This window comes from Rhinatrema bivittatum, unplaced genomic scaffold, assembly GCF_901001135.1.
Source record: "Rhinatrema bivittatum unplaced genomic scaffold, aRhiBiv1.1, whole genome shotgun sequence".
Taxonomy (NCBI): Eukaryota; Metazoa; Chordata; class Amphibia; order Gymnophiona; family Rhinatrematidae; genus Rhinatrema; species Rhinatrema bivittatum.
In genome coordinates this window covers 163,901-188,919 of record NW_021820739.1, presented here as the reverse complement: position 1 = coordinate 188,919, position 25,019 = coordinate 163,901, and the positions used below count along the sequence as shown (strand labels likewise).

General features: G+C 45.2%; 1 protein-coding gene across 1 annotated transcript in view; it reads right to left on the bottom strand.

Annotated features, from left to right (window-relative positions):
- Positions 1 to 6,270: 6,270 nt before the first annotated feature.
- Positions 6,271 to 25,019, bottom strand: part of LOC115082057 (2-acylglycerol O-acyltransferase 2-A-like) — a 76,026-nt gene continuing 57,277 nt past the window's right edge. Inside the window, exons 3-6 of the mRNA XM_029586320.1 lie at positions 23,837 to 24,041; positions 18,006 to 18,180; positions 16,307 to 16,506; positions 6,271 to 9,958 (exon numbers count right to left, since the gene is read on the bottom strand). Coding sequence (XP_029442180.1) covers positions 9,804 to 9,958; positions 16,307 to 16,506; positions 18,006 to 18,180; positions 23,837 to 24,041 — 735 coding nt within the window. The 3' untranslated portion in view covers positions 6,271 to 9,803. The remainder of the gene's footprint in view (positions 9,959 to 16,306; positions 16,507 to 18,005; positions 18,181 to 23,836; positions 24,042 to 25,019) is intronic.

Below are 25,019 nucleotides of genomic sequence, written 5' to 3'. Positions count from 1 at the left end.
CAGAACCCTACAATCACGGGCCCTGAATCTGACCACTAAGTGTCACCCTTGAGCAATGTGTAACCATAGGATCCAAGCTGCTTCAGAAGTTTACAAAGCCGTGTAAATCAGTTCATTGTTATCTTATTCCAAGGCTCCAAACAGACAACAGTTTGGACAGTTCCCTGACATGGAACTGTGTTTCGCCAGGGAGGCTGCGTCAGGAGGGACTAGACAGGTAGCAACCTTATATCTACATAAACAGCCTGAATCCTATGGTCATGCATTCTTCTCAAGATCTGCATCTGCGTGTGAAACGTTTGATAAACCCACATTGTATCTTGTATCCTTGAGCAATGACCGTGATGCCCTTCCCCCTGGGGGAAGGGTCTTGGATGCTGTCTCCACAGTATCTCCTACCATGAGGCCTGAAAGACCCAACTCAGGGATATAATCAGGGGATTTTCTGCATGGTAGAGCCACCTGAAACCACCTGGCCAGTCAAGCAATTGTTCTCCAGTGACCCTCCCAATAACTGAAATGACACCGAGTAGGAGAAAGGTACTTTTTATTAGAAGAAAACCAAGTTGTTTCAGTGCAGAGCAGAGATGTCAATGAAATAGGGCACAGTGAACAGGAATGGCAGCAATGGGACAATTAGCCCAAAGTGGGTAGATCTAGTCATCAAAATCAACTGCTGTTGTCTCGCCAAGCTTCTGTCCTTCAGAGACTGCCAGGGATGCCTCTTGGAGCCAAAATTTCAAAATAGGGATTTGGCTTCATTTCTTCATGAATTACAGTATGAGTTCTGGCTATAAATAGCTTTCTTTACCCTTTGTATCTCAGAGCATGAATTACAGACCAGCTGGTGAGTCAGCATCTCCCCAGGGAAGGCAGCAGATTGCAAATCAGGATAGAAGGCGAGCCTGGTGGGGCTGAAATAGTGACAACCTCATCAATCAGTAGCTCTTCAAGCTCTAGGCTCTTAAAATTTACTCTTGCTTTGTCAAGTAAATGCATCTTGATCACACTGCAAGGGTAAAATCAAGAAGCCTGTTCAACTATTTTTTTTTAGACAGGGTCTATAAAAAAAAAAAAAGTCACCGATTCCAACTTAAAAATTTCTGTTTAATTCAATGATTTAAAAAAATAAAATAAAAAAAATAAATCTAGAAGTAAACTTGGAGCTTCCAGAACCCATATGCAAGGTATTGCATGAGCACCTGCCCCTGACACTTTACAGAAGGAAGCCAAAGGACTATTCAAGGTCTATAAAAAAAAAAAAAAGAGAAGTCAAGCCAAGCATTCCAAGGAGAAAATAATCCATTTGTTTAGTGTCTTCCAAACTTACAACATCCAACCTTGCCTAACCGGTACCTTCATCAATGTATTTCTTTTTGGAGTGCCTGGCGTGATATTCCCTTTAGTCAGTGATTTGAAACAGCAGTGTCTCTTATTTGTGGAGAAATTAAACAGTCTGGCCATTTCCTTCTTCCCTTTTTCCTCGTCCCCTGACCACTAGCCAGGTGCAGCTTCTGAAGTGTTCAGTTTGCAGATGCGAGAGATCCAACGAGAAGAAGAGGAGAAATGTGGCGGGAGACCTGGCCTCTGGCGGCCATTTTGTCAGCTCTCGGTTAATTCACCACGCAAAACAAAACCCACTTTGTAAAGAAATGTTCCACTGCCTGAATGAGGGAAAGGCTAGGCTCTTGCTCATGGCAGGTCTTAAACTTAGCAAGCTTGAAAGGCATCATGACTGTAGAAGAAGAATGCACGTGTTCATGTATCTTTTCAGGCTAGCTTATATTTGGTTAACTTGCCTTGGCTCTCTCTCCCTTGTATTTTTAAAGTGAGTTGTTTAAGATTTATGTTAAACTGAACTAATTTTTGTATTTGTAATGTGAGCCATTTTGGTATTTTTAAATGCATCTGGAATCAGATCACATCTGTTTGCTAAGTGGATCCGGGTAGGAAACTTCATGCATTATAGGCAGCTGTAGCACTGTTGTTATGCCCTTGGTGTTAGTGGATCCTTTATGCTGTGGTGTGGTTAGAATAACCTAACAAGTGAGCCCGTTAGGCCTACACCGACAGCTGGCGGATGTGCTTTGTGGCGGGACCCATGTTAAGCTATTGGGTTCTGGTTGCTGGCAGGGCTTTAGGTGGATTTCTAGGTGATCTGGAGAACGAGAGTCCAAGGTCAGGTGAAGGTCAGGGCGGGCAGCTGACAGCGATGCGAGAAGACAAGCCAGAGGTCAGGTCCAAGGCAAAGGTCCAGTCCAGGCAGCAAACCAAGACCAGTCAAAGTCCAGAGTCGAGGTCAGAATCCAGGAAATAGGCCTAGGGAAAACAAGACAAGATAGGACAGAACGAAGGCAACGAAAACAGGCTAGGTAAGATGAGGAGGCTGGGGCCCGTGCAAGGATTCAAGAATAATGCAGGAGACAGGAACAAGACTGGAATGTAGAAACAAAGGCAACAGGCACTGATGAGCAAGGCACATCAGGAGGCTGCTGCTGAGGCAAGGCGTGCAGTGCTGAAGTGCATCCTGAAGTGGATGACCTCATTGGAGTGCGACTCCTCTAGGTTCCTGCCAAGGCGCCTGTATTATGCGTGCACATGCGTGCGTGCGCGCCTTAGGCAGGTGTTGGCAGGGATCTGATAGTGATGAATGTTGGCTGGGCTTGCGGCGTTTGGGGGTGGAGGAGCTCCCGCAAGCCGCAAAATATAACAATTGTACTGCAATCTTAGATCAGACGGATGTCAAGAAAGTATCTGGCCTGTTCGTCACCTTTGACCAGTGACACCCGTAGTGAAGCACCACTTGGCAGTCATGCCAGCAGGAAAGGCTCTGCAGTCCCTCCTGCCAGTGAAGAAAGCTGGCGCTACAGAATGGTAAATGCTCACTCTGGAGGGGTGGGTGGGAGGCGAATGTTGAGTAACGCTTGGAGGGAGCTCTGTCATTACTGCAAGGGTGGAGGAGCAATATCATTGCTGGGGGTGGCAGGCGTGTGGGCACATTCTTTATTAAGGGGGGTGATGGTGGGGATAACCGGCCCCTTCACTTTGGGCTGCTTAAGCATGACGGAACATTTCGGCTGCCAATGCGCATGAACAAAATGTAACACCTGCTCCCAGACAGATATTAAATTGTGGCATTAACGATCTCACAGTAAATAGCTTGAGAAGAGAACCTTTACCATGCACACATTAAAGGCTCCCTTGCATATGATGCTCCCTCATTAACACTGGGGTAGTGCTAATTTTAGCACATACATATTTACCATATTGGGGGATTTTCTTAATGTGCACAAGGTGGCCTTATTGCAAAGCATGCAACTTTATGCATGAATGAAATGCCCTTTACCAAATATGTTAAGCTTTATTGCATAAGCTCCAATATCTGTCTCTCTAATCTACACAGCACACATATCTCAACGTACTTACAAAGCAAGAATAGTCAAGGAGGAAGTAAAAGAAAAAAATAAAGCAAAGCGATTAAAGAGCTGGTGCCAGTACTCTAGCAGCTGGGGAGATGATGGTGCACTAAGGCGCAACCCTTCTGCGGCATTTATAAGTGAAGAGTCATAGCAGATCGTATCATAGGGATGCGCTTTCATTTGTTTTGCTTTGTTTGGGAAGTCCTAAAATGTTCTGTGTGCCAAAAATGAAGAAAAAAACCCCAAAACAAAAAAATAAAAATGAAATGTAAAACAAAAGAGCACCCTTATTATATTGGTCCTGGGGCAAAGGAGATTCTTCTGATATCTTTTATTGGGTCGATATAAGAGTTACTCAAATACATCATTGTGCATCTCACAAAGTGGACTCCTATCCTTGAAATATATATTATATTAGAGATTTAAAAAAAAAAAAAAAAAGTGTTGGCATATGCCTCAAGAAAGACAGCTAAAAATGGTGTTTGATCTGCAACAAAAGCTATAGAAGATGAGACTGAGAGACCTAAATATGTTTATCCTAGAGGAGAGAAGAGATGGGGGAGAGAGGGAGATGGAGACATTGAACTACCTCAAAGCTAATATTACATAAGAGCAAGGTTTTTTTTCAGAGGAGCTAGAGGTCATGATATGAAGCTCCGCGGGGGCAGACTCATGCATGTCAGGAAATATTTTTTCATGGATGCCTGAAAAGCTCTCCCAGATGGGGTGATGGAAACCAAAAAATGCTAATTGAATTCCGAAAAGCATGGGATAAATTCAGAGGATCCCTAATGGCAAGAGGATGACAGTGAAGGACGTCACCGGGGTAATCTGCATGCTGTGCTGGTTTCAGCCCTAAACATCAGCACAATATCCTTAGCTTCCAAGAGAACTGAGGTGACTGCATAAAGGGACCATTGTTAAAAGGCATGTACAGGAGTCAAAAGTTTGTTTACCTTTTTTGGGGGGGGAATTTCCCATAAATTTCATTTTGTTTAGGGTTTATTTGTTTATTTCATTAAATAAAAATGAAATAAACATAAAACCCCACCCGAAATAAACATTAAAAAAACCTCCCAAAAACAGAAAAAAAAGAAATGCCCTTTCCCCCCCCAGGCCTCCCATCCCCACCATCCATCCCTCCCACCCAAAAAAATGCTGGGTCCAGAATCCTCCTCCGTCCCCACTTATGTGGTCTGGGGGGATCCGCTGATGAGGCCTAAGTCCAGGCCGAAGACTCGGCCTTGTGTAGTAATAGGCCGCGGTAGGTCGCCACAACCTTGGCCTAGGCCCTATGCAAGGCCCAGGCTTGAAGACCTAGTCCCGATGCCAGGGCCCAACCCAGAGCCCAGGCCTGGCTGCCAGAGCTCTGGCCTCTTAGGTTCTCTTTGTCTTCTTTCTTCAAATGATGGTGTCTGCTAGGGACGCGTCAGAATAAATTAATTCTGGCGCATCCTCCTCAGCGGAGGGTGCCATTATGTTGTACGGCCATAAGGTAGACTGTCATACAAAAAAATGGCACCCTCTGCTGAGGAGGATGAGCTGGAGTAAATTAACTCCAGCTCATCCCCAGAGATGCCATCATTTGAAGAAAGAGGACTGAAGAAAGAAGACAAAGAGAACCTATGAAGCCTGGGCTCCAGTGGCCGACCAGGACCTGGATCGAGTCTCAGGTGTCAGGATCTGGACTCTGGGCTGTACCCTGGTGTTGAGGCCCAGGCATTAGGACCTAGCCTCTGGACTGGCTTTGGCATTAGGCCTGGGTTTAGGTTGAGGCTCAGGCATCAGAGCCGGGCCCCAACATAGGCTAAGGCCTAGGCGATGGGCCTGGGCCTGGATGTTGCGTAGGATTCCTGATGGAGAAGGTAAGTCAAGGGTGAGAAATTTCCTGGGCCTTTGCTCATATCTCGGCCGAGGCCTCAGCATCGGGCCAGGGCTTAGGCCAAGATCCTGACATCATGCTCAGGTGCAGGCCACAGCTTCTGCATTGAGCTGCAATCTATGCCTAGGCTAGCACTTCAGGCACACATGAAGGGGCCTCCAACATTGCTTCTGAGTTCTTCTGCTCTCAGTGGTGGTGGAGGGTGGGTTGAAAGGTGGTTGGTTGGCATGCTCATGCCAGCGGGCACAGGCGTCTTCTTCCATTCTCCCGAGGGAGGGAGTGCATCCTCTTATCTGGTCTCATTAGTGCCTTACCACTTTGGTGTGGAGCCAGTGTCAAGGTCTGGTCACCGGAGCTCCGGTTGTGCTCGATCCCCAGCTCGATTAATGCATGATAATTTCACAGTTGGGAGATCTGGGACAGATACATAAAGATACCACCTTAGAGATATGAATTTCCATCATGAAGTTCTGATCAAGTTGAACCCCTAGATTTCGTGCTGACTTCTTAGGTTGCAAGGCGTGAACTGCCAAGGAAGGTAAGGATAGAAGGGGGTAACCTTGATGACTGAGCCAGAGGAGTTCCAATTTGGTCGGGTTTAATTTGAGCTTGTGGTTGCTAAACTATTGGACTATTGCCTAAGCAATCATTGAAACTGGCAATGGATGAGGTGTGATCTGATCACATTTTTGTGGGACCAGACCTCTCATACTATAAATTGCTTTCCAAGGAAAAATGTTTGTTGTTTTGTATATTTTTTATACCTTTGAAAGTCTATATGCCTCTTCTCTTTCTTCTCCTCTACAGTATATCTATATCTATACTCTTAAGTCTCAACTCATAGGACCTTTGATGCAGACATTGTACCATTTTGGTAGCTCTTCTCAGGCTATCTCCATTGGTCTATATATTTTCAGAGGCATTGCCTTCAGAATTAGACACAATACTCCAAATCAGGTCTCACTAATGATCTCTATAGAAGCATGATAACCCCCTTTTTTCCCCCTACTGTTTATGCCTTTCCCAATGCACCCTAGCATTCCTCTAGCTCTGACTATAGCCTTTTCATGCTCTTTCAATACCTTGAAATCATCTGATATAAACTCCGCCGTCATATTCTCCTCCCTCTGGTATTTATTTATTTATTTATCTTATATGTCGCAAATTCCAGCAATCGCTGATCACTGCAGATAGTTACACTCATTAAAGCAAACCAACAAATACTTAAAAGCTTGGAACAGTGCATTATAACACAGAAAAAGGTATACAATGATTACAGAGATAAACGGTTCAAGGTTTAAACATTACATTACCTACAGGCTTTCCTACAGAGCTTTGCCTTTACTTTTCTTTCTGAAGCACAGTCAGCTTCATCTCTCAGCTCATTCTCTAGAGAGTTACCCAGGGCAAGACCAGCTGTAGAAAAGGCTCTGTTTGTTGTCTCTTGTAATCTATAATTCTTATAGGATGGCATGGCCAGTGGTTTTTCATTAGTGGAATGAAGACATCGTAATGTAAGATTCAACCAAGTCAGCAAGACAGAAGTCTTTACTATAAATAGCCTCGGGAATCAAGGTTAACATTTTGAATTGAGTTCTTTCCTGAATAGGCAGCTAATGAAGTTCCTTCAGTTTTGGGGAACTAGCTCATGACATCTAGCACCCGTTATCATCCTAGCCGCCACATTCTGGACCACCTGCAAGTACTCTGGCCAATGGCCTTTGGCTTCCCCAAATATGAACCATTGCCGTAGAGAGCAGTCCAGTTTGCACAGGACGAGCGTTTGCGCTGCCGTCTTCATGTCTGCGCCTGAGATCTCACTCTTTAAGCATCGATAGCCGCCGGTTAACAATCACGACGCAAACCGACTTATCTTCCAACAAGACTTTACTGAACGGCTTCTTTCAGCGTGAAACTTGATACCTCTCGCAGTTCTCTTTCCTTTTGTAACGTCCCCAGAAAACAGAGATAATTGTGAAAAATCTGTGGCTCTGGAGTTCTTCGGTAACGTAATCTGAAACAGGTCCCACTCTGCCCCGGCGCTGATTGGGGTTCCTTCCTGGGATGTGCGCTAGTGGGGTGGCTAACCCCGATGTAACTCCCCATTCGCCATACCGTGACTCGGATGTTCTGGGATTAACTCCTTTCTCCTGTTACACCTGAAGAGTTAACCTTTCTGCAGATAATACGTCTTTGCAGTGATTATGCACGAAAATGCTGCCACTTCACTTCTCTTCCTTAACTCCTTTTACTTCCCGTGTTTGATTGACCAAGCTCTCTCCCAGCTTTTGGTAAGGTGGGTGGTGTAACTCTCAGCGGGAGAGAAACAGAAACAACAAAATGAAATCGCTCCACTACCAATGTTCAAAGGTGGGGGGAGGAAGGAATGGTGGATAAACTTCCTTCAAAGAAAGTCCAAAATAAGCCAGTTGTCTCCTCCTCAAAAAAGGAAAAAAAACCAAAAAACAAACTTGAAAAAGAGGCCACAAGGTGTAGGGCCTAAGGATTTATTCATAAGCAAAAACTAGGAACTCGAACAAAAAACACTTCTCACTCTCCGATGTTCATCTAAAAAATTCTGTTCTACAGAGCAGTATCCTTTCGACAAGGCTGCACTTTAAGAGGGACCTGACGGGGGGGCCTTACGTTAGTGATTCCTTGGAGACCCGGCAATTGATACCAATTCCCTGAGTCTCCGGGTGACATCAGGAGAGTTCCCAGGTATTGCCTGTCTTAACAAGAGTTGGTACTCTTAAAAGTTGGGGACCCTGACCTTTGGGTGACCTCTTCTGCTCTTATATGTCTGGTGATCACTGGAGTCCCCCCCCCCCCCGTTAGAAACACACTTTCCGTTTGTAGAGCACCGGGTCCAGTATTGCTCCTTTCCTTGTGGGCTTTGTTGCCCAAGGACAGCCCCCTTGAAGGCAGTCCAGGACCCTCCGTGCATCTGATTGCAAGGTAGAAGTCCAAGCCTTTTACTTTCGATGAACTTGGAAATCCTAGCGGTAAAACTGGAAAGAGAAAGTGCTGACCTCTGAAACTGGGCCCTGGGGACTGGGAAGTATTTTCCTGCTCGCTCTCTCTCTTTTTTTTTCCTGTGTTCAGGTCTCCTAAAAGTGGGCGCCGATGACGACTAGTCATGGAGAGAGTGTGTATTATTATACTGAAAGTTCACCCCTACTAAACCTTGTCATTATTTACTTTGGGGCATTAGACTTCAGAAATAGTTTTGCAGTCTGTAGGCTAAGTAACTGCTTACCGTTTCCTTGTGGTCAGCGTGAACTCTAACCTGTGACTTTTCTTCCTGAGCAGCGCTCTCCAGTACTCTTGCTGGGTCGGGAGTGAGGGGTGATCGTTGGCGCTGTTCTGAAGATTAACTGAAGGGGCAGACATCGTCATTAGCTGTACCAGAGATTTATACCAAACCCCAGGGCCCGTGGAACTATCTGAGAGAAGTAGTAAGGAGGACCTTGGTGGAAAGCAGAAGTGCTACAATGCCACAAACACAGACATAGGATTGATACATTATACGAAGGATTTATTCCAGCAGACACAAACGGGACAGTGACCCTACTAAAGCTCTTGTAGATTATTGCAACACACCAAAAAAAAAAAAAAGTGTGGAAACGTCAGGGCCCCTTGTCCTTTTAGCATTTTACATCCATTGAAGAAATGCTAAGAGTCAGATCCAGAAACAAATTATAATCAGCTTATTGACCTTTACACATGCAGAAAAACAAAGTTGACCAGCCTGCACTGGACAATTCAAAACCTAATACATGCCTGATGCTCCGGCATGACCTGAGGTTTGTATCTGGGCTGTACCTTTAGAAAATTTAAAAACAGAGTCCAGATAAAAATCATTTCTTCATTAGGTTTTGATGCTGCTCGAGGAACCCAACAGTGCCCCCAGTGGCGGGGTGGGGCATTTGGGGTTTATTCTCTACTACGGGTGTTTACCTTCCAGACTTTGGTTACAGGATCTGTTCCATCCTTTCCCCACACATTCATACCCCAGAAAAACGTGCATTCGCTGGGGAGGTTAAAGAGGAGGAAAATATGAGTTACAAGAAGCATTTTTATTTGTTGGTTGCTTAAAATACCAAAATATGCCTTTCCATGGAAGGAGAAAGTGTGACATTGAGTCATGCATACCCAAACTGTTACCTTCTGGAAGACATTTTCCCGGTGAGGTAAATTTCAAAGAGCTGTGTTCAAATACATACTTATTTTAACCTTCCATTCCATGCTGCTATAAAATCTTCTCAAGTGAAAGGGTTTCAGCGAGGACCCCAGGGAGCTGCAATTAGCAGTGGAGCCTCAGGCTGAGGTCTCACCATGCCAGCTGGACATACCCAGAGTGTTTTCACATGGCTTTGATAAAACGAGATTAAAAAATGTGAAATCTGGAGTGAAACTGAAACGTCTCGCAGAATGATGGCTGTGGTGGAGGAGGAGAAGACCCAACAGTGATCAGCGGCATGCAGACGGCACGCCGCGCCTTATACGAACTCCAGGTGCCTGTCCGCCGGGATGTTGTATCTGGTTTTGTGAGCCTCAAAGAGATTGCATAACTCCTCGATGTAAAGCTTATGCAGGCGATCAACTTCCCCCTGCGAAGGGTGGTCATTCTGCTCAACGTTTATGGGCTTTCCAACTAAAGCAAAACCAGACAGACATAACGTTAGAAAACATGAAGCACAAAAACAAGACAAGAAGTCCTATTAGAAATTACAATGAGCAGAAGGAATTACACGTCACCTTTCAATCTGTCTTAGACATAACATTTTTAAATCTAACCAAACCTTAGCATTATGTATGTTCTTTAAAGCTAAAATGATTATTAAATTAGGGGCTTTCTGTGGACTCCAGGGATGTTCTAATGATGTTGTAGGCTATAATGTTCTAGCCTGCTGGGTCTATCTGGCAGATTAAACAGTGGACCTAGGAGGCCAGATGTACGTTCATTTCAGAAGTTTATGCATGTATATTTTTCATGTCCATAAAATTTGATTTTAGGTGTGATAGTTGTTGTCTGTGGGTTGCCCCAGGAATGAGCAGCCTAAGCTCTGGAGAGGCGAAGACAGCGAAAGCAAGAAAGCTGGGCACCTTCCACCTATGCTGACCACCTTCCCCTCAGGTTGAGGGGAAGCCCCCGATGCCAGCAAGGAGTATGAGGCTTTGAATTAGAGCGAGGAACTGGAGCACACCGGGAATCCAGGAAGGAAAACAGGTAGGAGCCAGAGATGAAGAAGTGTTCTGGTTACAGCAACAGTACTAGAGTACTAGGACCGGAAGGCAGGACCAAGCTCTGGTAACTGACTGATGAGAGTGCCCGAGTATAAATACATTTATAAGTACATTCAAAAATGGTTTGGACAAGTTCCTGCAGGAAAAGTCCATAAACCATTATTAAGGTGGAGCTGCAGATATCCACTGCTTATTCTTGGGATGAGAAGCTTGGAACCTGCCTATCCCTTGGGATCCTGTTAGGTTCTTGTGACCTGGCTTGGCCATTGTTGGAAACAGGATACTGGGCTTGTTGGACCCTTGGTCTGACCCGTAATGGCAAGCCTTATGTTTTTATGTCTATGTATGAAGCAAGATGGCACCACGGGGAAGCAAGAGGCTTGGAATGGACAAATAAAGCACAGTGGCACTCACAGGATGGAGATGAATCTGACCTTTACATTATGCACATAAATGCCATCTTATATGCATAAACTTCCAAACTAAATGAAATAAAGAAAAATACGCCAAAAAAGGCTAACTGAATGGACATGCCAAATTGAAAATGTTTTATGTACATTCCTGTAGTTAAATCCAGCACAAAGAAAAGGGGAAAGAAGATGTGCTGGGTGCCGGTGATTTTGACTGGTGAAGACTTGGTATGATGCAGACTGGTCAATACGTCGGTAAGACTGAAGACTTCAAACATGGTGTGCGGTGTAACCCTCCTGCGTCCGAAACATTGCAGTGTTGGACCTTATACAGACAGCATAAGATATTCTGTGCACAAAGCCCGGCATGAGCAGATTGTAGACTGGTAATGTAACATATAATGTCCTAAGTGGACCCTTTTCTCCTAAGCCAATGATAGCTTTTATGAAAGAATCATCTCTCTGGGTTACCAATGATTAAAAAGCCCTAGCGCCTTCTAGAGCTGTACCTACAAGCCGTTAGCCCCTAGTGGCACTATAGGAGGTTTCTCCAGAGCTTCAACAAACATTTCCTTTTCTTTGTGCTGGATTTATTGTATTTTGATATTTATTAGTTCTCAGCCATTCTTGGATTATCAATATTTTGCATTCCTGTAGATAGTAGAGATGTGCATTCGTTTTTGCTGAACTGGAAAATTTCAACGAAATTGTCCAATTCGGCATGTTTCAGGGAACCCGAAAAAGATCGGGATTTTCCCGTTTTTTTGCAAAAATTTGTTTTTCCAATTAGTGCGCACTAACGGGAGTCAGTGCGCGCTAACTCCCCGTTAGTGAGCGCTAACTCCCCGTTAGGGCGCACTAACAAAAACTAACAAAAAGTAACAAAATCTAACGGTTTTTGTTAGTGCGCCCTAACGGGGAGTTAGCGCGCACTAACAAAAACCATTAGATTTTGTTACTTTTTGTTAGTTTTTGTTAGTGCGCGCTAACGGGGAGTTAGCGCGCACTAACGGGGAGTTAATGCGCACTAACTAAAAATCGATTTTTTGCAAAAAAAAAGACCCAAACCGAAAAAACCCGACATTTTCCATGGCAGCCGAAAAACGAAGAACGACACAAACACAAAAAACGATGCTCATCTCTAGTAGATAGGCGTGGGAAAGGTGGGTGCTGAAGCAACTAAGTGGGACTTTTGTATGCTCATCTAACCCATGATGGTGGAGTACAAATGGGGAAAATTTTGAAAAACTGTTTGGGTGATTGGTATACCGTGGTGATTTTATATGAGGCCTGTTTTATGATGTATATGAGCGTGTTGATATGATTACTGATGGATGGATGAATGATATTATGTGTGATTAAGTTATTTGATGTACCTTTGGACAAAGATACAGGTAATATTGTGCACCTTGTGGATAAGACAAATAAGTAGTAGAAGATTTCTCCCTTGGAAATGAATATGTTTAATTTAAATTTACCTGTTATAGCACTCCCCAATTGAGGACTAATAAGAATTGTAACAGGATTAGTTGATTTTTGATTTATATCTTCTTGTAATATATGGATGTTGCGATTTTGTGTTTCCTGTGTTTTTATTAATGTAAACATTGATAAACTCAAATTATAAATAAAAAAAATAAAAAATAAAAAAAATATTGTGCACCTTGTGAACACATATATGTGTGAATTGTTAACTCATAGAATTTGATATTTGAGGTATGTGTACCATGACTAGTTCATGGCTTTTTAAGTTTTTGTATAGCCTTAAACATTTTTGTAATAACAATTATTTGTAAGGATTTTTTATGTAATTTGTTTTACCTCTGTTTTTGGTTATTAAGACAAATGAAACACCATCCTGGATAAGGAGAAATCTTATAGGTGACCACCACTTTGTAGCTGGCAGCTGGGATGTATCCTTAGCAGTATGGGCAGACTGGAGGAGTCATTTGGTCTTTTCTTGATATCATTTACTATGGTATTTATTTATAAATAAATGTTATTGTATGTTATTCAAACACTGCGTGTCGTATGGTTGCAAACCAGGGAAGCCAGGGTTCATATCCCACTTCTGCCACTTGTAACCTTAGGCAAGTCACTTTGGTCTCCATTGCCTCAGGTACAAATTTATGGGAGATGCATTAAGCCACGGTAGGGCTCTAACGCATGTTAAACAGCAATTATTACGCGATATACACTGTTTATCATATGGCAGACCACTATCACGGCAATGTTGTGTGATATATGCGACATTTTGCATGGCCCTGCCCAGATTCTCTCCCCTTTTACAACTAGATGGTTTGCATGCGATTTGCATGCATTAAAAAATGCTAATCCATGCAAAGCATGAAGTTAAATCTTTTTCTTGTTTTACACTTGGTGCCACCCTACCAATACGATAGTGGGACCCCCTCCTGCAAAAAAAAAAATAAAAATTGCGGCTTAATGCATCTAGGCCTTAGATCGTGAGCCTTCTGGGGACAGGGAAATATCTACAGCATCTGAACGCAATCCACTTTGAAAGTGCCTGAAAAAGGCAGAATATAAATGAAAATAAATAATGTGTAAACTATATTAATTATTGCTGAGAGACGGATGTTAAATGACGACAGATAAAGAGCAGTGACATACGGTTCCCTGGCGTTTCACCTTTTTGACGTTTTCCGCTGCTCTTGCCCGGTTTGGAACATAAAGACTGCATTTGTCCTGGCTGGAAGGGGATCTAAGCTGCGGGTAAAACTACTCCTTCAGAGGATGGAGGCAGCCCAGTCCAGAGAATCGGAAGCTGTCAAACCTTTATTGACCCTTTTTTTCTTTCCCCTTTGTTACAACATTGCTCATCAGTGTAATCCAGCTCTGCTCATCAGTGTAATCTAGTTCCAGCTCTGCTCATCAGTGTAATCTAGTTCTGCTCTGCTCATCAGTGTAATCTAGTTCCAGCTCTGCTCATCAGTGTAATCTAGTTCTGCTCTGCTCATCAGTGTAATCTAGTTCCAGCTCTGCTCATCAGTGTAATCTACTTCCAGCTCTGCTCATCAGTGTAATCTAGTTCTGCTCTGCTCATCAGTGTAATCTACTTCCAGCTCTGCTCATCAGTGTAATCTAGTTCTGCTCTGCTCATCAGTGTAATCTAGTTCCAGCTCTGCTCATCAGTGTAATCTAGTTCTGCTCTGCTCATCAGTGTAATCTAGTTCCAGCTCTGCTCATCAGTGTAATCTAGTTCTGCTCTGCTCATCAGTGTAATCTAGTTCCAGCTCTGCTCATCAGTGTAATCTAGTTCTGCTCTGCTCATCAGTGTAATCTAGTTCCAGCTCTGCTCATCAGTGTAATCTAGTTCTGCTCTGCTCATCAGTGTAATCTAGTTCCAGCTCTGCTCATCAGTGTAATCTAGTTCTGCTCTGCTCATCAGTGTAATCTAGTTCCAGCTCTGCTCATCAGTGTAATCTAGTTCCAGCTCTGTTCATCAGTGTAATCTAGTTCTGCTCTGCTCATCAGTGTAATCTAGTTCCAGCTCAGCTCATCAGTGTAATCTAGTTCTGCTCTGCTCATCAGTGTAATCTAGTTCCAGCTCTGCTCATCAGTGTAATCTAGTTCTGCTCTGCTCATCAGTGTAATCTAGTTCCAGCTCTGTTCATCAGTGTAATCTAGTTCTGCTCTGCTCATCAGTGTAATCTAGTTCTGCTCTGCTCATCAGTGTAATCTACTTCCAGCTCTGCTTAATATTTTCACTGCCAGTGACTGACTACAGTTTTCCTTGGGTAAAAAAACTCTAGAAGTCATGTTGGACTCAATGCAAGTATTTAGACCATATGGAAGAGTTTACGGGTTGGAAAAATGAGCAAAAGATACGAACTGCCTTGGATGTTTTTTGGGGGGACTAAATTCTTTGTACGTGGCTGTTCTGAAAATCTGAAGCAGGAAGTTGCTTCAAATGAAAATATTGTATTTTATTTTTTTTATTTGCTTATCCCCCCCACCTTTCCTTAACTATTATTACCCTGGGTGACTGGGTCCCCATGCTGATGGAGGACTGGCAGGGACTGGGGAGCCTTCTCTGACTCTGAACCATTCTGTGCCTTCCTGCTTCTAACAGGGGACAGATCTGCTGTCCCGGGGTCATCCTGGGCACGGCCCCTTCTCAACAGGCTTGAACAGCCCTGACTCTTTTGGAAATGCACTTGGACTTGGGAGCCCGGCACATCTTTGCCACCAAGCCCTGGAAACGGGTTCGTGTCTTTGCATGGCTTATAGTGTTTGCTTTTGCCTTTTTTTGACATTTGTTCGACTGGATCATTATCAAAACGCACCCGCTGGAGGAAGTGTCGAGACATTTATATGTAAGTGATATACTGCAATTAAGGTAAATGTAAGGGGACATTTCTAAGTCCTGATTCGTCCCCCATCCATGTTTTTTGTTTACTGCTGTGGAAGCAGATACATCTCAAAACTATATGGTGACCTTTGGTTTCTGTTATTGCTGTTATCGCATAAAATTAAAACTAGCTGGCAACTTTTAAAGCAATAGCATATCATATTTCCTGAATAAAAAAAAACACCAAAAAAATCTAAATCAGTGTAATCTAGTTCCAGCTCTGCTCATCAGTGTAATCTAGTTCTGCTCTGTTGTTGTGGCTCGTTCATGAATTCATGTCACAGAAGCAGAATTCATTTGAAGCAAAATCACAAGTAGCACTTTATGCCATTCAAATTTTGTTTCTGATGGTTACTAAAAGAAGAAATATTTCAAACAATGGTGTTTTTAACCCTCGCCCTTTTTTTTAACCAACAACTGGTGAACCTGGAAGGACACAGATAGCCACTGGTGGCGACGGCGGGGCCGGTTCTGAATCTCTATGTGGCCGGCACGGGAAGGGGAAACTGTAACACTGACATGGACTGACCTTTAAGTGCTTCTGAATGCCGAGGTTTCTGCTAATGGAGCCTTTTACCAGGAAGCTAAACACGCTCAGTTTTCCAATACAGCCTGTGACCGCTAGCTAGAAAATGCTGGCCGAGCAAGCCTTAAATATCCCCACCTAAAGTGACTTTGTTTTTATCGAATGACAAAATGTATTGCCCTCCTAGCAATAACCTGAAATGCTCACGTTGGGCAAACGTCAGCGCAAGCTTGTTGCCGTCGTATGCGACCGGTTTGAATTTAGCTGCTCTGAAAGGTCCACGCGTAATCATTATGACGGCGCGGCTCCATAGCCGGGCCGAGCAAAACCTTCCCCGTTTCCATTTCGAAAGTCGTTTTTTAAAGTTCACGGAGCTTTTCACCAGTGCCAGTGGCTTGGTACCCACCAGGCCCAGCCTAGAATCCCTCGGGCCGCAGCAACACTCACCCACGGTGAAAATCGGTTTTCTGTACGGGAGCAGCCCAAAGCTGTACTGAATTATGCCCCGAGCGTGGAAAAGGGGGAGCGCGACCCCCATAATCTTCTGAAGCCGCTCCTGCGCCCTCCTCAGCCAGGAACCCTTGGGATTCTCCACCTGGTCAAAAAGCTCATTTTCTCCAAAGGAGAACACGGGGACCAGCGATGCCCTGTGAGGCGGGAAATAAATGCAGAATTACTCCACGGCACAGAAAGACGTATTAAGAACAGCGCGGCAAACGCCCTGCTGCAGAATACTGTGCACGGGGAGCGGCAACGTTCATCCTAGGTTCACGTCTACACACGGCGGGGTCAGGGCGGGGTCAGGGCTGGCATAGCCACTTATATAAACTGAAAGAGAATTAAAAGAAATTTCAGTCTTGGCACTTTCTGACTTCTCCTTTGCCTTAAAAAAAAAAAAAAAAAAGTGTTACCATAGGGGCAGATTTTAAAAGCCCTGCGCGTGTAAATCCATTCGGATTTACACGCGCAGGGGACTTGTGCGCCGGCACGTGTGTCCTGGGGCTTCGCTTGGGGGGGGGCGTGTCGGGGGCGGCACGGCATTCGGGGGCGGTCTGGGGGCGGGGTCGTGACCGAGGCCTCCGAATCAGCCCCTGGGCCGGGGAATGGCACGCTGGTAGCCCGCCGGCACGCGCAACTTACGCCTGCCTCAGGCAGGCGTAACTTTCTGCACAAAGGTGGGGGGTATTTAGTTAGGGCTGGGGGGTGGGTTAGGTAGGAGAAAGGAGGGGAAGGTGGGGGGGGGGTGACCTTAAAAAAAGTTCCCTCCGAGGCCGCTCCGATTTCGGAGCGGCCTCGGAGAGGACGGAAGCAGGCTGCACAGCTCGGCGCGCGCAGATTGCACAATTGTGCACCCCCACTGCGCGCGCCAACCCTGGATTTTATAACATGCGCGCGGCAGCACGTGCATGTTATAAAATCGGGCATAGATTTGTTCGCGCCGGGTTGCGCGAACAAATCTACGCCTGCACATAACTTTAAAAATCTACCCCTTAGGGGCAAATCTTTAAACTTACGCGAGGGCGCAGATTTGTTCGCGCAAGCACTCGGCCCTGCGCAAGCACTCGGCCCCGCCCCCAGACTGCCGTCACGCCTCCGTCCACGGATCGCCCACGGACCACCGCCATGCCCCCAGCCCGCCACCACGCCCCCGGCCATGCCCCCGGCCAGCCCCTTATTCGAAGCCCCAGGACATACGCGCGTCCCGGGGCTTGTGCGCGCTGCCAAGCCTATGCAAGATAGGCTCGGTGCGCGCAGGAGAAGGCAGAGGTAGGTTTTCGGGGGTTGCGCGCGTATCTTACGCGCGCAACCCCCGTATCATACGTGCGCAACCTTTCAAAATCTACCCCTAAATGTTTAAATCTTTTCGTGGAGAAAAACAGTGGGAGGCAAAAGCCGGCTCGGCAAAGGGGATAGGGTTAGGGGGAGAGCAGTGGGGGATACATTGGAAAACCTGGAAGGTAAAAGAGCAGAACATTTATTTACATTGTACCATTTACATAAAGACTTATTCCTAGTGCCGCCGTTTGACCCTTCATATTCGCTTTTGCCTGACCACGCCTGCTTTTGGAAGGCGCTTGCAACGCACCGACACCAACGCAGCGGCAGGAGAAATGCCAGGAAAACCCATGAGGGCTAACGGAGTTACCCGTGCTCGATGGCCAGCTTGACAAAGCCCTTCCTGCTCCTCAGCAGCAGCGTGAAGGCCCCGGGCCTGGCGTCCAGGGACTCCGGCGCTCCTCCGATTACTATGACCACCGCGTTGCCGCCTCCCTCCCTCCTCAGCAGGTGAGCGGCGCTGTCTCGGTCAGACGGAATCAGACCTGCCCGGAGAAACTGAAAGTTAGAAAAATCCACGGAGCACGCGGAGACAGCGAACCCGAGGCCCGTCCGGCCTGCCCACTCTGCGTCCTGGCGCAGTGCCAGAGACCCCCTTGTTGATCGCTGGTTTTCCCTTCACTTTTTTTAATTTAATTTAATTTTTTTTCTGCTGCTAAAAATCCTCAGCGCTCAACCCAAGCTTCCATCACCTCCCCCCGAGGGGCCCTTCTACGACTCCACCGCCACCCTTGACATGAAGAAATATTTTCTCACATTACCTATGAGGCTGCTGCTGCACCTTGCTACTGGCAAGAAACATTGATTTTGATTTTCTCTCCTTTTTTTTTTCTTTTTCGCATCCACTTGTACTGCAAATGTACTGTTGGGTTTTTGGTTTTTTTGGGGGGTTTGGTTTGTTTGTCTGTAATGAGTGGAGTGTTACAATGCCAGCCTTTTTTAACCCAAGCTTTGCAATTGTTAGTTTCTTGATGTGCTGCTGGCTGGGAGGAAGCGGGTCTCCCGTTACAGGCCTGCGTTCTGCAGATATTCGGACCGCACATCTGGCGACATTCAGCCCACGATAGTGTCTCTCATGCTGCTGAAAGCCTTTTCGAGCCCAGTTCTTCAGGAAGGCTTATCTGCCTTGTTCAGATTTACCCCTGGGTGTAATTGTTTGTGCTTCCATATCTTACGGGATAGAAGCCACGATAAATAATCAAAAGCGGTGCATTTTGTTTGAACCTAATTATTTGTACAAGCCGATTCCATGTTGACCCTAAATCAATGAAAGAAATGGACCCATCCTGAAAATTGCACCTAATTATCAAAGGAGATATGATAGGCTGTATTAAGCATGAATGCATTTTTGCAACGTTTGTCCAATTGATTATACTTCTTTTCCACGTTTTAAAATATTTCAAATGTAAATGAGAGGCATGCGAGGTGGTGGCTGAGAAAATAAAGGCAAAAAGATCGGCATTGAAAAAGCACAAGGGAACTCAAAAAATGGAATATAGGCAAGAATATCGGGTGAAGCTGAAGGAAGCGAGGAATGAAATCAGGATTGCAAAAGCTCGAGTGGAAGAAAAGATCATTGAAGAGGTAGGGCGTGGTGACAAAACATTTTTCACATATGTTAGAGAAAGGAAGAAGACCAGAAGAGGTATTGAAGATTGAAAAGAGACAAGGAGCAAGGTGTGGAGAAAGACGAAGAAACAGCAGAAGTTATTAATAGTTACTTCAGTTTTCACTAAGGAAGACACTGGAGAAGGATCGTTGCTGGCTAGCAAGAGCGCAGATAAGAGTGGGGTAGATACATTCCCATTTGCAAAAGAGAGTGTTTGGGAGGAACTAGGCAAAATGAAAGTGGACACGGCCTCGGGGGCTGGACAGGATGCATCCTAGGATACCTAAAGAGCTCCAAGAAGTCTGAAGGACCTGCCCAATAGATACTCGGAGAAGGGAGCAGAACAGCAGGACTGGAGAAGGGCAGTTGTGGTCCCGCTTCACAAAAATGGCAACAGGAAGGAGGCTGGTAACTACAGGCCGGATAGCCTTACCTCGGTGGTGGGACAATCAATGTAGAGACTGCTGAAAGGAAACCATAATGAACTATCTGCAATCCAATGAGTTACAGGATCCGAGACAACACGGTTTTACCAGCGGAAGGCCCTAGCAAACTAATCTGATTTCTTTGATTGGGTGGCTAGAGAACTGAATCAAGGGACAGCAATTGAGGTGGTTTACAGTACTTGGATTTCAGGGTTTTCAATACGGTCCTGCATAGTAGTCTGGGAGTGGGCCCCAAGGTAGTGAAATGGATTACAAATTGGCTGACTGACAGAGGCCAGCGAGTAGTGGTAAATGTAACTGTGAAGGGTAGCGGGTGTGCGAGCCCTTTGTACCGCGGTGTGGTTGATGCAGCCTCAAGGGAGTGGCTAAGGCCAGAGGGATGCATAGAAAGAGGCTTAACCAGCACAAAAAGGAGGTGATAATACTGCTATACAGATCCTTGGTGAAGTCGGATTCAGTTCTGGAGACAGAATAGAAATGGTCCACAGAAAGGTGACCAAAATGGTGTGGGGTCTGAATGGAAAGCTGTATGAGATGAGACTGAAGGACCTCAGTAATGTATACTCTGGAAGAGAGGAGAGTCAGGAGAGATAAGATACAGACCTTCAGATGTGTACAAGGACAGCAATGGAATTCAAAAGGGTATGGGGAAAAATGTAGAGGATTCCTGCTGGCTCACATTTCAGCTTGCAGGTAACCTGTGTGATGTGGCAGTTGTTACTACTCAAATAAAATTGCTGGGCAGAATGGATGGACAATTTTGTCTTTATCTGCCTTCATTCACTAGGATGTCTATATTCAGACACAGTTCGGATAGCAAAGTTAGCCGGATAAACGTATCCGGCTAACTGTGGAGGCTTATTCAACAGTGCAGTCACACTACTGAATATAGCTGGCTATCTTAGGCCAGGATTCGTCATTCTGCAATGGTGGTAAAAGGGGGCAAAGAAGGGGGCGTTTGGGTGATAGCCTGCAGCTGGCCGCACCACGGTGGTGCGGTTTCGCCTGCCGCGATGCGGCCATGCTGCACACTATCGCGGGCATAGCGCCACCGTAAAAGGTGGTGCTATTTCCTGCGCTACTGCCGGCAATAACGTTCTGTTGTGTCCGTCGGTCGCAGATGGCTGCGACCGCTCTGCCTTACCTCTTTTCTACCCTTTTCCTCCTCCTTGGGCAAGATGGCTGCCTCCGGTACCGAGTGCCGAAACCCTCAGCATCTCCAACTCAGCATGGGCTTTCCAGTCCACCATGCTCCTTCCCGCGGCCTCCTAGGCCGCACGCGCGCACGCTGCCTACGCTCAAATACACGTCATGGCGGGAACCTTGGGGGCGTCCCCACCGCTTGACGTCAATACATCTAGGTATTTAAAGCCTACACTATGCTACCACCTTTGAGTTAGCAAGGGCTTCAGTTCAAGCTTCTCTGACCGCTCTAAGCTGCTTGCTTAGATGCCTCGCTACCCTTCGGGGATCTCGCTCCTCACGAAGCTCTAGACACCTGCTCCTCGGGGGTCTCTCGCTTCCAACAACCCTTCGGGGTTTTTTCTAAGACAACCGATCCTCGGGGGTCTCTCTCTCTCTTCTACTTTCAGGATTGGACTATCAGGTACTCGCTCCTCGAGGGCCTACCAGTCTGTGTATCCTGCACCTTGGACCTTTGCTCCCACCATCTTCATCACCAGGAAGATGCCTGCACTATGGTCCTGTGAGTACCTCTACTATCCGGTACTCCAACTCCACCCACCAGGCTTGGCGTTGCCTGCACCGTGGGTTGTTAGCTATCTAGGACCTCTGGGTGAGACTTCTACATCAGAGACTGCTGAACATATAGGCACCTTGCGGACATCAGTGCCTTACCTTCCTGCATCATACCATCTATCTACAGCAGTACAATAAATCTTTCCATCTCCTAGTGTCTGCTCTCTGAGGTCAGCCTATTGCTGTGGTTCCCCACGGGGCCCCTCCCCGTGGGTGGAGTCATCTCCACAGCGACCAAGGGTCCACAACGCCCCAAACACAACATGTTCTAAACATTATCGCCGGCAGCGGTGCCGCCAGCCTATTTCCCTAATCCCCTCCCTAACTCCTCCCCTCTTATGTTCTTATGTTCTCCACCTAATTTGAATGCTTCCACCGCGATAAGGCCTTAATGCACGCGATAATGTCTTTTCGCGGGTTGGAAAATAACTCCGTTAATTAGTTAGCCGGTTAAATTTAGGGCAGTTCTTTGACTTGACCAGACTTAGCTGGCTAAGTTATCCGGCTAATTCTGAATATTGGAATTAGCCGGTTAACTTAACCTCTAACTCTGCTCCTCCCAGTTACATCCCTGAACTGCCTCTAACTTTTCTGGCTAAATTCTATCCACCTAACTAATTAGCCAGCTAGAATTTAGCTGGATAAAGACTGAATAAAGCCAGATAACTCATTTAGTTGGATAGCTATTACGTCTAAATGGGTTCTGAATATGAACCTTTATGTTACTATATTTTCCTGTTGGAGCACATTTCTGAGTACATAACTCATTAAAAACATGAGTTTACTATGAGAGAGTTCCTCTGTGTTAATATTTAGTCTTGTCTGTTGCATCCCTGCAGCACCAGATAAGGCCCCAGCTTCTTCTCATGTTTCTTAACACGTCGATCACTTGCACAGATGAGCAGCCTTCTGGGAGGTCTGGGTTCAACTTCCAGACCCAGTTCCTGCTCCTAGGTTCAACCAAAGCTGGGGATTCTGTGGCAGCAGCCCCCGAAAGGGAGTGGCTCTGACCATTGTGCTATAGCCAAACCTACTGTCCAGTTATACAGCGCTCTTGCCCCAGGCTCTGAAGAGAGCTGCAGCCTGTGTCTCTTGGCCAAGGACCATTGATGGGATGGCCAAGCTGGAGAGAGACAAAAAAAAAAAAAATTACAGTACCTACAATTGAAGGCTGATAGCAACAGAAACTGATCAGAGGACTGATCCAGGAATACAGAAATTCAGTAGGTAGCAGTTTTCACAGTCACGGTAAAAAAAAATCATTTTAAAAGAAAGCCATTCCCATATAATGGCGCTTGATTCCGCAAAAGTATTGGTTCTTGTGAAATATCTGGACATGTTGATCTGTGTTGTTTTTTTGTCATGTGGCAAAAATTATTTAAAATAAGCAGCCAGATGTCCAATCTGTGAAAATTTATTGTGTGGAATCAAAATATGAAATGAGCCCGACTCCAGCCGAGTTTCACCCTCTTTCAATAGGGCTGCATCAGGGGTATTTGCATATGTAAATGCTAAATCTTCATCAAAATGTTGTAAGTGTAACCTATGAACGGTACCTGATATTACTCGCAACATTTAAAAACCGACACGATGTTCAGCAGCACTTTCAGCAGATAAAATGCTCCGGATTTCAGCAGTACAAAATCACTGTGATCTATTCATGATCACAGTGATTTTGTACTGCTGAAATCCGGAGCATTTTATCTGCTGAAAGTGCTGCTGAACATCGTGTCGGTTTTTAAATGTTGCGAGTAATATCAGGTACCGTTCATAGGTTACACTTACAACATTTTGATGAAGATTTAGCTGGAGTCGGGCTCATTTCATATTTTGATTCCACACAATAAATTTTCACAGATTGGACATCTGGCTGCTTATTGTGTATTTCTGCTCTCAGGGCTTTATTAAGCAGCCTTCCTTGCTGTTTTGTCAGTCCCAAAAATTATTTAAAAACACAAAATCCCAAAAATTGGAGAGACAACCAAAAGCAAACAATCTCAAGTCAATTCAACTGAAACTTCAAAATATTTCTTAATGCAAAACCACAGACCTCATACCGATAGGCGGACTTTGTATCTCTCTCATCTGTCTTCTCAAGTTCTCATTCCTTCTTACCAGCAGCCTCTTTTTCTCTATTCATAATTTAATTTCTCACCTATTCTTCCTGGTCTTCTTGTTGCCCCCTTTTCTGACTATTTTTCTGGCCCTCACCTGCCTTCTCCATGCTTATCCCCCGAAAAACACCAGGTTGTTCAGCTTACCAGTGGTGTTTATATTTTGGACTTAATTTAACTCTGTTTGAACTGTGCATAGATTTTTTTTTTTTACCTCCACACATAATGTAATCCCTGAAGAACGGCGCTCTGAACCAGAGAGGCAGCATCAGCAGGTAAGGAGTCATTCCTGGGAACAGAGTGCGAAAGCCTGTTGCGTCGGTGCAGAAATTGACAAAAGCCCCGGCTACCAGAACCCCATGCGGGTGGAAACCAAGCACATAATTGTGCCTTGGATCAAGGTCTGCAGTCTTGATCATCTGTAGGAAAGAGAAGCTATTTAAGGGTTTGCAAAATATTTACAAATGCACGAAACTTGGGAGAGAGAGAGAGAGAGAATGTCGCCTTCCCCAATGCATTTTCAATGACTAAAAAAACGGAAGTCCCATTTGCTTGTCTCAGCTACTTTCCCTGTCGGTCTGGGAATCTCTGTTCACTCCACTGGTATTAACTACACTTTATACATTTACAGAGATGCACTGCTGGGGTTGTCATTAAGGGACTGTTGCCAGCTTTGCTCCACTCTGTGAGAGACCTTTTTCCATAAAATTACTTAACATGTTGCTCCTGGGATTTCCCATCCAGCATACTGTATCGCTATAATTTTGCTATATTCACACTATTTCTTTAGTTTCAGTCATCAACCGCAGGAAGAATCAGACCATTTAAGTTTACCTTTTTTCTGCCAGCAGATGTGTTCATTTAGAACAGTGAAAACCTCAGCCTATCCCTCTCTTGATCAACCTGGTGGTGCAGAAGGACCATGAGCAGTATCTTAACTGCTGTATCTGAGCTCTGTGCACAGTGTCATTCTCTAAGAACATAAGAACATAAGAATATGCCATACTGGGTCAGACCAAGGGTACATCAAGTCCAGCATCCTGTTTCCAACAGTGGCCAATCCAGGCCATAAGAACCTGGCAAGTACCCAAAAACTAAGTCTATTCCATGTTACCATTGCTAATGGCAGTGGCTATTCTCTAGGTGAACTTAATAGCAGGTGATGGACTTCTCCTCCAAGAACTTATCCAATCCTTTTTTAAACCCAGCTATACTAACTGCACTAACCACATCCTCTGGCAACAAATTCCAGAGTTTAATTGTGCGTTGAGTAAAAAAGAACTTTCTCCGATTAGTTTTAAATGTGCCACATGCTAACTTCATGGAGTGCCCCCTAGTCTTTCTACTATCCGAAAGAGTAAATAACCTATTCACATCTACCCGTTCTAGACCTCTCA